We start from the raw sequence: 16,500 nt of genomic DNA, 5'->3' as shown, positions 1-16,500 counted from the left end.
GCTAGATTTCCTGCACAAGAAAAAAATATTTAACAACTGAAATTGATTGCAGTAACTGGAATATGGGGTTTTTTTTCTGAATGGAGTTTGGACCTGTCAAATTCCAGATATAAAAGAGAGAGGTTGATACATGACATATTGCTTACCATCAGCAATTGCTTCTCCTTTGAGGCTCTTGATGCCTCCAGGCACAGGACTTCCATCAATGTAAAACTCAATTATGCCATCATCCAGTGTAATCAGAAGGTGGAGCCAAATGTTTTCCTCTAAGTATTTCATGACCGTGATCTTAGCCACATATGTCATGTTTGATGGCTGCGGCATGTAATGAAGCCTTACAGAAACATGAGATTCATTTGTGTGGATTTTCACTCCGTAATACATTGTCCCACTGCCATCATCCTTCGCCAGGAGAAATCCATCACTATTGGCACTAGGAATCACCCATGCTGAAAATGTGAATTTGGCAAGCGTTCTGTTCTTACTGACGTGGAACTCGGGTTCGATGACCCCATACGCATCCTCTTCACCACTAAAAAACAAAGCATCTGTTCCAGTGTGATGACGTCGCATGTGAGGCTGTGACTGCACCACATTTGAAAACCTTCCCAGCAACAAGCAATCAATCATTGGAGGTAACCCTTCTTTGAATGTACTGGATACTATTTCCCAGCCAATCCGGACATCTCCAAACGTTCCCTGCTGCCTCAAAACTGTAAAGTTGGTAATGTGGGACATATCATCTTCAGAAAGTACATCTTCTGCTATCTCCCTCTCCTGGCTTTTGGGATCTAGGATAAAGACTCCAAAGGGATCGTCATTGAATGGGATCATCACGGTGACAGAAAGGTTGGTTTCAGCTAACTGACCACCAGGACCTGGGAAACCACCTGAAATATTAAAATAAAAGTTTAACAAAATTCTTTATTAATTTCATAATTATTTACATTTCTTTCTAAATCCTATCCTTCTACGAAGGAGCTCAGAACAGCACCCATAATCTTCATCCCTCACATATTTTATCACCCAGTGAAATTAACAGATGAGTGGGGATTTGAACCTGACTCTTCATTTGGCTACAAAACTACACCTTTCCCAGCCAAAAGGGTTTTTTTTGAAATAATTTTTATTAAAGATTTTCTTGAATTACAAAAAAAATGCACTGTCACTTTTTTCAGATCATAGAGTCTCTTAGCTACATTCAATGTAAGACAATGTTGTATATGGCATAGGGCTGAAGGCGAAGAAAGGTTGGAGGAGAGAGTGGTGGGGAGAGGGTGGGTGGTAAATTTGTTTATTAATTTTCCTTTATTTCCAAATTGGTATATGTGTGAGGTTTTTGTGTCAGCATCACTTGGGCAGGTTCTCTTTCTCTTTTATTTTATTTTTTAAAATGACAACTGAAAGAATTGTAGCAACTAATAGTGGCTAATCAGAAGAACTGAACGATAAAGCTGGCAGTAGTTCATGAGGGGTCTGTGTAGCAGTGGCATCCTCCTGGCAGCAGCACTGTGCTGATCAGGAGTGGAGCAGCAGCAAGGCTGGGGGAGCTCTGGGTTGGCAGAGTGTACCTATGGGGAAGCCAGCAACCTGCAGCTCCCTCAGCCTTGATGCCATCCTTCTTGGACAAGCTCAGTGCATCTGCCAGGAGGACGCCATGCCCACCCCCCACTAATCACTGCTGGTTTTATCATTTGATTATCATTTTCTCTAGTAGTGTTCCCTGGAATGTGGAGCATTTTGACAATAATAAACAATTGGTCTTGTTTTCTATCTAGCTCAGTACTGTCTACACAATGGCTTTCAGTGGACCTCCAGGGTTTCAGGCAGGGTTCTCTCCACCTGTAGGTGTCAGGGTCTTCTGCGTGAGAAGCAGATGCTTTATCATTGAGAAATGGCCTTTCCCCATGGTAACTATGTAAGCCAACACTTCAGTGCTGTTTCGTCAGATTAGGACAAGGGGAAACCCCCCCCCCCGTTCCCAATGTACCTGAAGCATTCACCAGCTTTAGCGTGTAAAATTCATTGAATTCGGGGATTTTGTCTGGAATGGCATGGAGAGTTATAGGCCGTGATTGTTGGCCATCCAAGAACCAGACAACCCCACAAACTTGATAAAACTCTTCTCCTGGGTCCAAAGCAGAATCGTTTTCAAACAGCTGCCATGCCAAGGAAACATTGCCAAAGTGGCCTCTGTGTCTCAGAACCCTGTGCAGTAGATGGACACAAACAAGAGTCATTTCTCAGACAGGTAGCATCAAGAACAACAACAACAAAAATACAGATATAATATGAATGCATTTCATGTTTCTCCACATAATCCATCTACAATACCTTCTTGGGAAGGAAGCAAAGAACACCCAGATTTTTTTATCTGCATTTGCAGCCCAGTCCTAAAAGACATCTTCAATGCAGTGCAAACAAGGAGGGTGTCATTTCACTCCTTTTAGTTCCTATTGAGGCTTATGTTCATACTTAATCAGATAAAGCATTATCATAAAAATCCTGGCTGATATCCAAATACCTACTTTATGCATGCTCAAGAGGCAATCTGGGCTCTTCCAGTGAAGAATTTTTGAATTTGTTTCCTTGAGCACAACATATAGACACACACACCATACCATCTGATAAAATTTGCAACCCATTGCACTCCTGGGTGCACAGAACTAGCTAAGTGGACTCTGACCATTATCAGGAGCCATAATCAAAATATAGGACTCACATAGAAAATCTTGAGTGTTGCACAGGGAATTGGCAAGCAGCCATAGGATACCTTCATTGAATGTGCAAAACAAGCAGTAAATGGACTCTCTGTGGTAGGGGTGGGGCCAATCTTGGCCTGCCATAAGCTCCAATTTAGCCCACAATGTCATTTTACACAAACCACACCTACTTGACAATCAGCTGGTGTGACTTGCAATGCCAGCTGATGGGCAGGAGGGCAGGATTTCGATTCTGCCTTGGATGCACAAACAGGTCTTGCAGCCATAACAGGGTTTAGGCTTCCACTTGTCAGCTGATGGGCAGGGTTTGGCTTTGTGTTCTATCAGGATCAGGCACTGTGGTCTAAACCACAGAGCCTGGACTTGCCGATCAGAAGGTTGGCGGTTTGAATTCCCGTGGCGGGGTGAGCTCCTGTTGCTCAGTCCCTGCTCCTGACAACCTAGCAGTTCAAAAGCACGTCAAAGTCCAAGTAGTTAAATAGGTACCACTCCAGCAAGAAGGTAAATTACATTTCTGTGCACTGCTCTGGTTCGCCAGAAGCTTCTTAGTCATGCTAGCCACATGACCCAGAAGCTGTACACCAGCTCGCTCGGCCAGTAAAGCGAGATGAGCGCCGCAACCCCAGAGTCGTTTGCGACTGGACCTAATGGTCAGGGGTCCCTTTACCTTTATGCTCGGCCAAGGCAGACATTTGCAAGCATTAGTGGTATGCAGGAGAAGTCCCCTCCCTTTGCTGGAAAAATGCACCTTCCTACCTTCCTTCCTTCCTTCCTTCCTTCCTTCCTTCCCACTTGATGTAGCAGAGGGAAAAGAAGGGTATGTTTTGTAAGCAAAGGCAGAGAATGGGACCTGCTGCCCGTATTCCTCCTTTCCCCCCCTCCTTATCACTTTTGCAAGTCCCACAGGATGCATTTTGACAGGTGGGCAAGGCAAACTGCCTGTTTATCATGTGACAACATAATTACAGAGAACAGAATTTAAGACTGGAAAAAATGAGAAATTGATATACCGTATTTGTCCATTCCTGCTCTCAGAATGCTGTGTAAAGGCAGCTTAATGAGGGAGCAATGCTATTGGCTTTTTAAGAAAGGCTAATCTGCACTTCACTCTGCTTGTGCAAGGTGCAGGATTACAGCCCAAGTTAACTAAACATAGAGCAGAAGATTTGTTCTGTCAGCCACTGGCTGCTTGGCAAGATAGACTCAAAAGCACTAGAATGAATCAGACAAGTAACATCAATGAATCTTGTTATTACAAGTAGAATAAAACTATGGAGAGTGGCAGGAAATAAACTAACTACAGGCAATATGTATTAAACCAGACACTGTTGTTTACAAATGGCTCCTTTCAATGTGCAGGAGGAACTCAAATGTTCAGAGACATCTCCCACACAACTTAGGTCTCCACTTCAGTTCTGAAGGCTGCTCTGTGCATGCACTTGTGTGTCGAGACCCCGTAACCACCCCCTTGATGATGAATAAAAAACACCAGCCCACAGATATTTGGTTAATGTTACTGGGCAAATTTTGGCCACAACTTTATTGGTTACAGAATGTGAGTGGTATTGGCTTAGGTATTGAATAGACCCGACCATATCTGACTCCTGCCCATTGCACAGGGAGTCCGGTAAGGGTAAACCACCAGAAGGGGGAGCCCTGTTGATGCAAACCAACTTGAGCTCCACCAGGGTTCCCAAAGCGGTTGTGGCATGGCCTAGCCCCACCCCGGGCTTCGGACAAGATCCACATCCCCGGATTGAATACCCTTAAGCTTGGAGGGAGAGGTGGTGGCCACACCTCCCCACCCCCAACATGCACACACACAAATAAACAATACCACACTCCAAGGCAGGAGGCAATTCCATGGAGGGACGGAGGCAGCTAGCGGGGTCGTCCTCAGTCTACGAAAGAAGCCCCAAGCGCAGTGGCAGACGAGACAGCAAGCGCCGTGGAGCGGGAGCAGCAAACGCACAAACGGTCCAGATTGAGGAAGCGAACCAAGAGAAAGCTCTCTGGCTTGCACCTCCACTTAAATGGGTCCTGGCCACGCCCCCCAGCCAGCGGATTGGCTGGCTGACTGATGACGCAGCCGGGATCCTCCGGGCAATACGGGACTTCTTCCCCCGCCCCCTGAAGAGAGTGGGTAGCCACATGGTCCACCGCAACTCCTCCCCACGTTTAAGTGGAGCAGATTTCTGCTGCATAGACAGAGATGGCTATGACAATGTTCTCACTGCAAAAGCCTTTGTTCTTGTGTATACATCGCATTGTCCACAAAGATTAACACTGTCATAAGTTTCTGCGAACAATAGTTCTATCTTCTATATTTTACATTAGCTGACATCCAAGGCACATATAATCAGGGCCAGATTTAGGTTTGATGAGGCCCTAAGCTACTGAAGGTAATGGGGCCCTCCATATGTCCAGATGTTATTTGTCAACAACAAATTGTCGCTGTTAGAAATGAGCAAACCAGTGATATTTTAGGGAGCAGGCTAGCAGGCGGGGCCCATTTCTTACATCATAGGAGCCTGCACAGCACAAAACACTGTTGCTGTATGTAGGTTTTATTTTATTTGTTTTTTATCTTATATTTTGGAAATGTACATCAGGTTTTTTTTCTTTGTTTTTTTTTGGGGGGGGGTGCCAAGAGAGTGGGGCCCTAAGCTATAGCTTGTTTAGCTTATACGTAAATCCGGCACTGCATATAATATATTATTAAGAACATAAGAAGAGGCCTTCTGGATCAAGCCAAAGGCCTATCTAGTCCAGCATTTTGTTTTCACAGCAGCCAACAAGTGTCTAGGAAAAGCCCACAAGCAGGACCTGGTGCAACAGCAGTCTTCCCACCTGCAGTTCCCAGCAAACCAGTATTCAGAGGCATTCTGCCTCCCCTCTGTACAATGTGCAATAACAAGGCTTTAGTAATTAATTAATCTGGGAACAATAACGTTCCATTAACTCACTGAAAAGTTGAAATGGAGCCACGATAGAATGAGGTACAGCATCTGGGAAGCTTACTTAATTGTAACAGTCCAGCTTTGGGAAAAGGTGCCTAGTGAATTTCTTTCACAGGAAAACTCTGAAGTAGTCACAAGAAATAGCCATGGTCCCTTTTGCTACAGGGCAGACACACTGTGCCCCCACTTGTCTTTTTTCAACTCAACAACTGTGTTTAACAAAGGCTTGTTTACTCATAGAGTGCTATGTTTTGAGAATACTGAGATAATAATTCACCAATTTAAGAAAAATCTCTCAACTCACAGCCAGGCCATTCAAAAAGCTTTAGTCATATCCTAAATAAAGAAAAAGCTTTCTCTCTTTTTTTTTGGGGGGGGGGGAGAAATCAGCAGCAACTTTTGGGGAGAAATAAACACCACAGGGAAAATCCTCTTCACAGCTATTTAGACCAGAATCATTACTGGAGTTTCACTAGATTATCTCTATGGCCTACCAATGCACTTGTAAGAGTGTCAACGGATTCTACACCTCCTGCTGAGTTAATTGGCAGCATAACAAGGGTCATCAGTCAAACAAAAATAACTTTTTAAACCCTGCTGGCCCTGGGTACATTCATGAATGAGCACCAATAATAGCCTGCAGAAAGTCCTTTCAAGACAAGCAGGTTTTGATTTTCTTTCCCCAAATCCTTTCAGGATTAACACAAATATTCAGAAAAGAAAACAAACATCAGAAGCTTTATATAACTAAAAGAATTGCTTGAGGTGAATTTTCAAAGCAAACATTTCCACTGAACATGACTTGCTAGACGCGCTAACACAGTTTTTGTCAACATGCTGCCCCCTGCCACAACTCCAACAATATCTGGAGGGTCAGCAGCATGATTCCCACTTTTATTTATAATTCTTAACTTTTATTTACATGTTCATTCAGAATTCAAAGTTGCCATTTGAACATTTTTAGAAATAGCTTTATTATCTTGATCTGCCAATTCAGCTGGTCATCTTGGAAAGGGATTCCCACTATCTACTCCGTTCAGCATATTTACTTTCATAAATTACCTTATAGCTTCTTATAATTTCCTTTCTACAAAGCAGTGCATGTTATCACACTTGGATTTTCCTTTACACATGCCAGAAGGGAGACTCCATTTTTTCCCAAGGGTACAGCCCTGACAGATCATATTGTCTCATAAAAAAAAAAAAATGTAGAAGGGAATTGTTTCCAGGAAAGGTCCATATATACAAATAGTCACGTGTTAAACGCCTTCTAAAACTATGCAAATATTAAAAACTTTCCCCTTGTGCAATTTTTGACATAGAAGCATCTTTTGAAGCACTTCTGATTGCTTAAAACCTTACTGTCGCAAGAACGAGTAAGACTGAATTGATTCCAGGAAAGTGTATCCAAGATATTTACTGAAGTGACAAGCTGCATTTAGTTGAGTGTTACTTACAAAAAATCATTGGTCTTGCCTTCTTCTACTGCTTTGTCTGTACGTTCCAATGAGAAGATGCCATTTGGGTCATCATTTGCTTCAATTATTACTGTTGCCATTCCAGATCCGTAGACCACTGTGTCTCCTAAGCAACAATTTTTTTGTTTAAAGATAATGCTAAAAGCAAACAGCATAATATATGGGGAGGGAAATTCCATACCCTAGCCTAATGTTTTTTCTAGATCCAAGATTCTGTATATCTGCCATCTAGTTCAGACAACCTTCTCCCGTTGTATGTTGTAAAAGGGACAGCATGCCTTTCCACAACACACACACACACAAGCTTGGTCCTGCCAGACATATATGTGGGAAATATATCTGCATATGGTCTGTGTGCATAAAATCCAACTCACGCAGGCCTGAATTAAGAGGTTTGCGTATGTGGGATGTGAAGTTCTGGCTGATATGTGTTGGATTATATGTGTGTAGAAGACTGTATGCCTGGGATGGAGAACTTCAAGCCAATCAGGTCTATCTGGCCCTCATAACTCTCCCTGGACCACAACATCTCTCCCCAGACCATGCCCATCAACAGCCCAGCTCTGTACTCTCCTCAAATGATTTTGCCTGGCCGGATGTGAACTGTGATAATGCCTCTTGTCTGCCTGGAGGATGTGCAGATGAGGTGGGAGTGTAGAAACTTCCCAGTTTCTGGGAAGTAGCCTGCTCTATCTTTTGCCCCACCAACTGTTGCTTCTGACTGCCCATAGCTGGCATGTGGACCCTGCCAGTAAGGGAATGGGGATCTCAGGCTGAAGGCAGCTCCCCCCTTGTTTTATGCAAATGTTATGCCCAAACATTGCTTTTATGGGGCATCCCAAGGTAGACAGGCACATCTGGTAGCCATGGCCGGAAGACATAGTCTTGTTCCTCCACTGCTCACACAGAGGTTGCCCAAGCGGGGTCTAAAAGAAAAAAGCTAAGGTAGCCTTTGAAAACAGCATGCCATCATGTACACTGGAGTAAATGGGCTCTGTTTGTGAGTAACAGAAGTCTGAATAGATAGGATGATGGCTCTTAGCATACCTGACACTGGGATCCTAAGTGGTAAACGGAGCTTGTATTTATTTATTTATTTATTTATCTTTACTTTAGAGCCAAGGAAGTGAACCCAGTATGACTGAAGTCTTCTAGATCACAGCCTGAGCTTGTATGTTTAAGATAACAGGATGAGAGAACCGACTATTATAGAGCACCACTTTATGGCTGTCATGAAGTTTATATACAACAATAAAAACATCAAATATATTGCACAGAACAATAACACATTTGCACACGAAAGATTGCACTTAACCCCCTGTAAATTTATACCTAGCCACTTATGCTTATCTTTTTCTCTTTTGTTCTATATATGTAAGGCTGGGGGTTATTTACATATATATTGGTTGTTTTAATATCCAACACAAATAATGAAAGCCAAATTATCTCTATAAAAGTCTGTCACAAAACAAATCAGCTGGGTGTTTTTGTTTTGCTTCTAATCCAGCAATATTACAACCAGCCCCAATTGCATGGATGCAGGCACACTGCACATTTCACAAGGGTATAAAAAGGATGCTTTAATGTGAAGAAGCATGGGAATACCCTAATCAGCTCCCCCAAAATAGCATTCACGAAATGAGAAAAGCAACATCAGAAATGCAGCAGCTGCTTAGTTTACATAGAGATCAAATAATCATTTGAACCTGTTGAGTTGAAGAGAAGGATATAAAAAGTCTCATCTGACTCAGGGGTATCGTCATCATTGATAAACATGGTTATGTTTTGTTCTCGTATTCCAACATCAAAAAAAAGCACACCACTCTTTTCGCTAGGCATAAAGTCTCCCTCTTCAGCAGTGGCTCCTCCATTAACAGTGGCGTACGAAACCAAAACGGCATCAACATCTGAGCCATTCCTTATGACTACAAAGTTAGCAATGCCACCTTCATGAGCCTTCACAACAACGGGATCTGAAATACATATACAGTGTGCAAAAGAAAGAGAAATCAATACAACAGAACTGTAACCTTCCTTTGCAAATATTGTTTCCAGTAAAGAGAAAAAAATCTACTTTATAATGAGATACACGTTTCATAGTACTGAATGTCTCCACTCCACTGTTACCTTACATATTAGGAGAAGAGCCTAACACATTAATAAGCTTCCAGGCAAAGATTTACTGCCATCATTATATTTATACCTTCAGGGTTTGAAATGCTCTAAATGGCTTACAGTAAAATAATCACAATACAGATTACATCATAGAATTATAGAGTTGGAAAGGATTCTAAGGATCATCTAGTCCAACCCCCTGAAATGCAGGAATATTCAGCTGTCCCATTCGGGGATCAAACCTGCAACCTTGGCATTATCAGCACCATGTTCTAACCAACTGAGACTAAAGTGGCACAATGCAGACATCACACCAAACCATGGTTTCTGCTAACCATAGTTAAGGACCCCACAATATGGCATGAATTCTGAAATGTACAACAGTAATACCATTATTGCTTTCATTTCCCCTCTGTTCAGTACTCAGCTTCATAAATTCATTCCTCCTCCCATAGCTCAGAACTTCTTGAGATGGAGCAATGGTCCAAATTTCCATTTGTCAATGGTTTTCAAACTAAGAAATAATGTCAAACCACATCTAATACACACTGTGGTTTGATATCCTGGTTTGGAAGCTCCTTTACAAACCATGATCTGACATACCATGCTGCCAAAAGGTAGGCTATAAATGCAATAAATAAATAAAAATGAGCACATAGGAGATTACAAATTAAGAGAAAGCCAAGCAAATTGTGCCAGTCCTATTTATCTTGTTTCAGATCCGTCACTCAATATAAGCTACACTGAAGATCTCTCACCAGCAAAATAAATTGGGTCGTCGTTTTTTGTAATCTGCAAGGTTGCAGTGGTTATATTTCCAATTCTAGCACCCCCTGTGGCATTGAAAAGACTAAGGATGAATACCTCGATTTCTTCAGGTATCTGAAAAAATATAAAAGTTAATGTATGTATAATTAATGCTGTATAATTAAAACAAAGTTGCCAAGCATTAACTCTTGCAAATCATGGAACACACCTGTAGAATAATGGGAATATTAAAACAAATATTTGCCTACTATGATAATTTCCCAGTAGCTTGAAGGATGATCATTTCATATATTTACAAAAAAGAAAGAAAATTGAGGCTCTCAAACTGAAGGAAGATGTATAAATGGTTGCTAGAATGGGAAACTAAAAGGTTAAATCTGTAATGATTAAATGGGCACAAGACATAGGACATAATATACAAATGGAAATTGGGAAAAATTATGGAATGTGGATCTAAAATTTACCGACTGTGTAACTCCGAAAGAGAACTGCATGAAAATGATGTACTGATGGTATATGACCCCTGTTAAACTTGCTAAGATGTAAAGAACAAGCTCTAACAAATGTTGGAAATGTAAAGAATGAGATGGCACGTTTTATCATATGTGGTGGAGTTATAAAGCAATAAAAAATTATTGGGAAATGATATATAATGAATTGAAGAAGATGTTTAAAGAAACTTTTTTTAAAAAGCCAGAAGCTTTTTTTCTTGTTAGGCATTACAGGACTGGAGTTGCCAAAAGAGTGGAAGAAGCTATTTATGTAGGCTACAACGGCAGCCAGGATTCTCCTAGCCCAAAAATGGAGAGACGCCAAAATACCAACAAAGGAAGAATGGCAAACTAAACTGATGGAATATGCAGAACTGGTGAAACTCATGGGAACACTCAGAAGCAATGACAATAGAGACTTTAAAAAGGATTGGGAACCATTGATGTTGGATTTACAGAAATACTGTAAAGAAATGGACTCATTAGCAGGGTTTGAGTAATGCTTACAACAATGATAACATGTAAAATATAAGAAAAAGCAATTTGAAAATGAATTAAGGTAAAATATAATATGTAAGAAGATATGATATAAAAAGGTGAAGAATATAAGAGCAATTGGATAAGACTACAAAATAAGGAAAATAAATGAAGCAGAAGCAGTGATTGTTGAATGAACCAGAGGGGGAAGTTGGGGGAAGTCATGGGGAGTGGGGGAGGGGTTTTGGGGAGTCTTTGAATAATTCCTTTTTCTATATGTGTTGAAAATGTCAAATATTAAACTCGAAAACTAATTTAATAATAATAAAAAAGTTACTTGCATAAAAGTGTTTACCTCATCAGGCACTGAATATACGGTGATATTTTTTGAAAATTCTTCATTTCCAAAGAAAACTGTCCCTTGCTCCGGGAAGATGTCTTTTGTAGAAGCTGGGTAAGTTGCCCAAGACACAGTTACATTGCCAAAAGTTCCTTGGCTTCGCAAGACTCTGAACACCGCTTTGAAACACAAATGCATTAATTGGTAAATGTACAGCATTAAGAGATTCAAAGACGAGTAGAAAAACTCAAAGAAAAAACGGTTTTAAAATATAAGTATCTGTAACTATGAAAGTGGCATATACTCATTTACAGATATTCATCCCAAGGAAGAATGCTGCTTATTGCAAGCTCAATAAATAGCAAGCCACTATTATTATTGTTGTTGTTGTTGCTGTTGTTATTGTTGCAGCCGAGAACTATGCTATGGCATCTTCTGCAGCATCACTTCTCATGTCATGAAGGTCCCAGATGAGAAATCTTGAGCTATGTTAAAACAGTAACACACTATAATAATAATAATTTATTATTTGTACCCTGCCCATCTGGCTGAATTTCCCCAGCCACTCTGGGCAGCTTCCAACAAAGATTGAAAATACATTAAAATGTCACACATTAAAAACTTCCCTGAACAGGGCTGCCTTCAGATGTCTTCTAAATGTCAGGTAGTTGTTTATCTCTTTGACATCTGATGGGAGGGCGTTCCACAGGGAAGGCGCCACTACCGAGAAGGCCCTTTGCCTGGTTCTCTGTAGCTTTGCTTCTCGCAGTGAGGGAACCGCCAGAAGGCCCTCGGAGCTGGACCTCAGTGTCCGGGCAGAACAATGGGGGCGGAGACTACGGCTCATCATACCTGTGTCACCTTCCTCACACCTCAGGTAGACAAATATTGCCATGTGGAAGAGCCACAGAGTGGAGTCCTCCTCTGTTACCTGGGCTCCAGATTTTACAGTATAGGAAGGAACTCTGTAGCAGCAGCATCTGTACTATGAGGGGTATCAGGTGAAGGAGTCTTGAGAGACATTAAGTTACCAATTTATGATAAAATGGCAAGAGTTAATATGAGCTAACCTACAACAGAGCAGTAAGGAATTACCAGCATAGAAGTCTCTGCCTTTGCTTTCATTTATTGTTACTGTTAATCCATCCTCAGCAAACTGGATTATTCCATGGGGATCATCATTCTTCAAGATTGTTATGTTGACGACTGTGGCATTTCCCAGTTTACTTGGCAGCTCACCGTGGCTACTGAGAACCACTGAGTAAAATTCATCCAACTAGAACAGGGAAACCAAATCAGAACAATATGGTCTGGCAACACTCATAGCAATCAAGAGACCAGTCCAAATTTATCGATCAGCTAGCGTAAAATAAAATTTAGCAAATGTTACCTCAGGATGTGGAAAGTGTAACTCATATTTTAAGAATAGCACAACTGCCTATCAGACACAAATGGAAAATGATAAATCTGCCCTCTGTAGATGACTAGTGTTTGAGAGCATGGAATATAGCTTACTCATTTAAACTTACAGACATGTGAAAACACAAAAAAGAATCAGGAAACAGAAACATAACATTTCCTCCTCCATTTCAACACAAAGTGGCCATGATTATTTCATTCTTAGGGCAAGGGTAGCATTTTCAACACTGCATAACCCACCAAAAATCCAATCAGTTCAGGGGGATGTTTTAGATACTAAATGTCAGAAGTGAATCCTTTATTATTCCAGGTTAGGCATGAGGAATTCTTTCTGCCTCTCCTTACCTCTGGAATCCCATCCATCTTTGTTAGCAACGTAATTTTAATTTCTCTTTCTCCAGGCTTAAACTCCAGGATTCCTGTACTTCCATAGAACTCGCTGTCTCTTGGTTCTACAGTATAACGTAGAAATTGCTTGATGAGGGCTCCCCTGGACCGGACAATCTGAAGTTCAACAGATTCTCCTTCCTTTAAAACAAATCAAAAATCCAAAAGACTCAGTATTCTTATTTGGTGTGGTTCCATCATGGAAGGGGTTTAGTTTCTGAGCACTTACTTTTATCCTGTACGGCCCTCTTGAAGATAAAGAAAATTCAAACACTCCTCCAGGATCATCATTTTCCAGAATAACCACTTCACGGCTAATATATCCAGATTTCAGGATCTGATTTTCCACATTCACCCTGAAGAAATAATTCCAAAGATGCTTTTAACTAGCAAGTTAGTTAAGCATTAAATAATAATAATAATAATAATAATAATAATAATAAATCCACCAACAACAACCATGTTATTCTGAAATCCCCTCCCCACTGAAGGTACATTTGGCCCCATCACTGGCTCCCTTTCTGGAGCAAACACACATTTTATTTGCTAATGGATTGAATATATTATTCACTTTCTTATTCTTTTATTATATTGCCTTTGACTGATTATTATTTTTTGCATTCATATTTTTGTATTGTAAAACCACTTTATGAATGTCAAAAAATGGTATACAAAAGCTGTACTTAAACAAAGAATGAACAAAGTCATTCTGCACAGACTATATTTTATTTATATTTGCCTAGAATTTTTTTCTCAAAAAAAGATTAAACGTGCACACTTCACACAGAGAAAGACAATAAAACACAGTGACATACAAGAGTACTGGATGGCAAGCTTTTAAAAGCACTGCTGGATTTGAAAGCACTGAAGAGCAGGTTTTAGTGTCCTGCTAACATGTAACAAACTTTCCAATAACATTTGCTATGAAAAGTTGTTGAAAGTAAATCTTTTGTTTCCAACTTCATCTGAGACGACATTTTGCCCCTTGATTGTTTCCTGTGCTGCAGATCTACCCAACAAGCAGAGATGATTTCAAGAGCTCACACTGCCAATGAGAATCCTTTAAAATGGCTTCAATGCAAAGGTTTCTGTGCATACACACACTAAATCTGAATCTTATTCTTAACCAAATTCAGTGTTCCTGAAGTGATACTCAACTTCAGGAACTGAAGTTGTTAACTAATGTTAACTAATGCTTAAGCTCTTGATTAGTTGCTGGAGCATACAAAGATGCAGATATTATGTTCCTAGGTAATTTGTATTAATTGTTTTCAAATGATCAATGATGTATTGAAATTGGCTGCAGCACTAATATGTGCAATTTATTTCAATAAAACCCCAATCCTAAACCCGCTTACATGGAAGTAATTCTCCCTGAACATGGAAGCATTTACTTCCAAGTCAATGTGCATAGGGTTGTGATGTATGTTCCCTAAACACTGCAGTGAAAACACACAATCTATTTGAGGATGAAAACAATTTCTGCTTAACTCGAATTATTCAGCTCCATTATACCATATTTGGGAGGCCTGATTTCCCAGTGGTGAAATCAGAACAACCAATCTACTGTTCTGCATTATCTTCAAACATCAAACACCAAGCCATGCATTCATAACTTTTTATTATTATTCATAGGCCCTACATAAAGGAACGTTTTCAGTCCTCCACCCCATGCTCCCAAATAAAACAGCAACAGGAAGCATGCATTGCCCAAGGAGGTCCGATAGGCATGGTGCTTCAGAAGGAAAGAAATATTAAAGGAGACACAGTCTTGTCCAGACCAACCACTTCCAAAACAAAGTGCTGATTCACTGAATACAAAGACACAGCTTGCTGCACTTACCCAAAGTACACGACAAACCTTTCTGTCTCTACCCTGTCAATACAGAGAGAAATAAGTGGGGGGTAGAAATAAAACCACTGTTTGCCAGATTCTTTGTAGGAGAGTTCTTTAGAGGAGGAAATAAAAAGCAGGGCGGGATAAAAAAATTAAAAAAACCCAGCACCTTTCCAGCAGCTAATGTTCACTTTATGGGAATTCTACTTGCTTGGCACTCACTTGTTTGACTAATGCTAGCAAGAGGTTCAGCAATTCCCACTCATGGGAGATGACCCCATGACCAATTGGGATGTCAAGGACCATTCAAGGCCTTCACTGCCAGCACTGCTCCAAGAGCCAGCCGCCAACTGCCAAGCACTGTGCAGGCATACAGGCTACACAGCAGCTGAGTAAATTTTATTCAGCACCGTCTGTAATTACTCAGTGCTTTTAATTAGACAAAAGAAACCCATTTTATTCATTGATGCACAACCCTCCAGGACCTGCCATCCCACTACGCTGCCCAAATAATTGTCTGAGTAGATAAAGAAGGGCAGGGGTTGCCATTGTTCAGATTTTTGTAATGGGGACATATTTGAAAGGCCTCATTTAGGCAGGAGTTAAAACAGCATGAAGTGTTATTTGTGGCTGCTTTTTCAGTAAATCAAACTGTAAGAATGATGTAAGAGGCGAAAGCATTTTCCAAGCCCAACATTTTATCGTCTCGAAACAAATCCTTAACGGTACCAACCACTTGTCAGAAGATATGGATGGAAATGGAATAGTGCCTCTGATCCTAACCTAGCATTTTTAATACCCCAGTTACTTTGATTCATTATAAATTGCTGTCTGCCTGTATATCTTAGTTATGCAAGCATGTGTGAATGGCATTTGTCCTTGGCAATGTCTGCTCCATAAGCTGCCACTGAAATTCACAGGAGTTCTGCAAAAAAACCTCTCTGCATAGAAAACCTGTGCTAAGTGTTGTATGCAAAGATGACATAACCCCTTCCCAAAGGGTTCAGCAGGCAGAACAAAGATAAATGCCAGGACTCTAATAGTGTACCATAAGTAGGGAACATACCTAGGGGTTGGCTAGGTTGGCCCCCGCCAAGAGCACAGAACCAGGGGACCACTCAAATCACACCTCCCCCGTCTGGCTCCAAGTGGCTATGAGCCCACCCGCCTGTCCTCACACTTCCTGGGCCACTCCTTCGCTGCTCTGGCCAGCCGGGTGAGGTGTGCAGGCTCCTCGGGGTACCTTGGTGGAGGATCCTCGCCAAGGGCACAAGGAATAGGGGGCACCGATACAGCTCCTTGCCAAGGGCACAAGAGAGCCTAGGTACACCTCTGAGTATAAATGAGGTTGCCAAGAGCAAACTAGCAAGTCAAAGCATAAAAAGTGGAGGACAGGTTTCAGCAAAGCACTAATAAGGAATGTCATTTTCACAAAGGCATTATGAACCACAAACTGACTGAAGGGGGAAAGATGACAGGAAAAGAGGCTCAGGGACAGAAAGCTG

At 41.1% G+C, this 16,500-nt stretch overlaps 1 protein-coding gene across 4 annotated transcripts in view; it reads right to left on the bottom strand.

The window, feature by feature from the left end:
• ADGRV1 (adhesion G protein-coupled receptor V1) overlaps positions 1 to 16,500 on the bottom strand; it is a 236,191-nt gene that overhangs the window by 183,563 nt on the left and 36,128 nt on the right. For all 4 annotated transcript variants that reach the window (XM_080972136.1, XM_080972135.1, XM_080972133.1 and 1 more), the window contains 9 exons: positions 13,388 to 13,514; positions 13,117 to 13,299; positions 12,448 to 12,628; positions 11,368 to 11,531; positions 10,035 to 10,158; positions 8,868 to 9,134; positions 7,141 to 7,267; positions 1,991 to 2,208; positions 147 to 890 (listed from right to left, as the gene is read on the bottom strand). In XM_080972136.1, coding sequence (XP_080828262.1) covers positions 147 to 890; positions 1,991 to 2,208; positions 7,141 to 7,267; positions 8,868 to 9,134; positions 10,035 to 10,158; positions 11,368 to 11,531; positions 12,448 to 12,628; positions 13,117 to 13,299; positions 13,388 to 13,514 — 2,135 coding nt within the window. The remainder of the gene's footprint in view (positions 1 to 146; positions 891 to 1,990; positions 2,209 to 7,140; positions 7,268 to 8,867; positions 9,135 to 10,034; positions 10,159 to 11,367; positions 11,532 to 12,447; positions 12,629 to 13,116; positions 13,300 to 13,387; positions 13,515 to 16,500) is intronic.

Source organism: Podarcis pityusensis (assembly GCF_964106645.2).
Source record: "Podarcis pityusensis genome assembly, chromosome: 11".
Classification (NCBI taxonomy): Eukaryota; Metazoa; Chordata; class Lepidosauria; order Squamata; family Lacertidae; genus Podarcis; species Podarcis pityusensis.
This window is presented reverse-complemented; position numbering and strand designations above follow the sequence as displayed.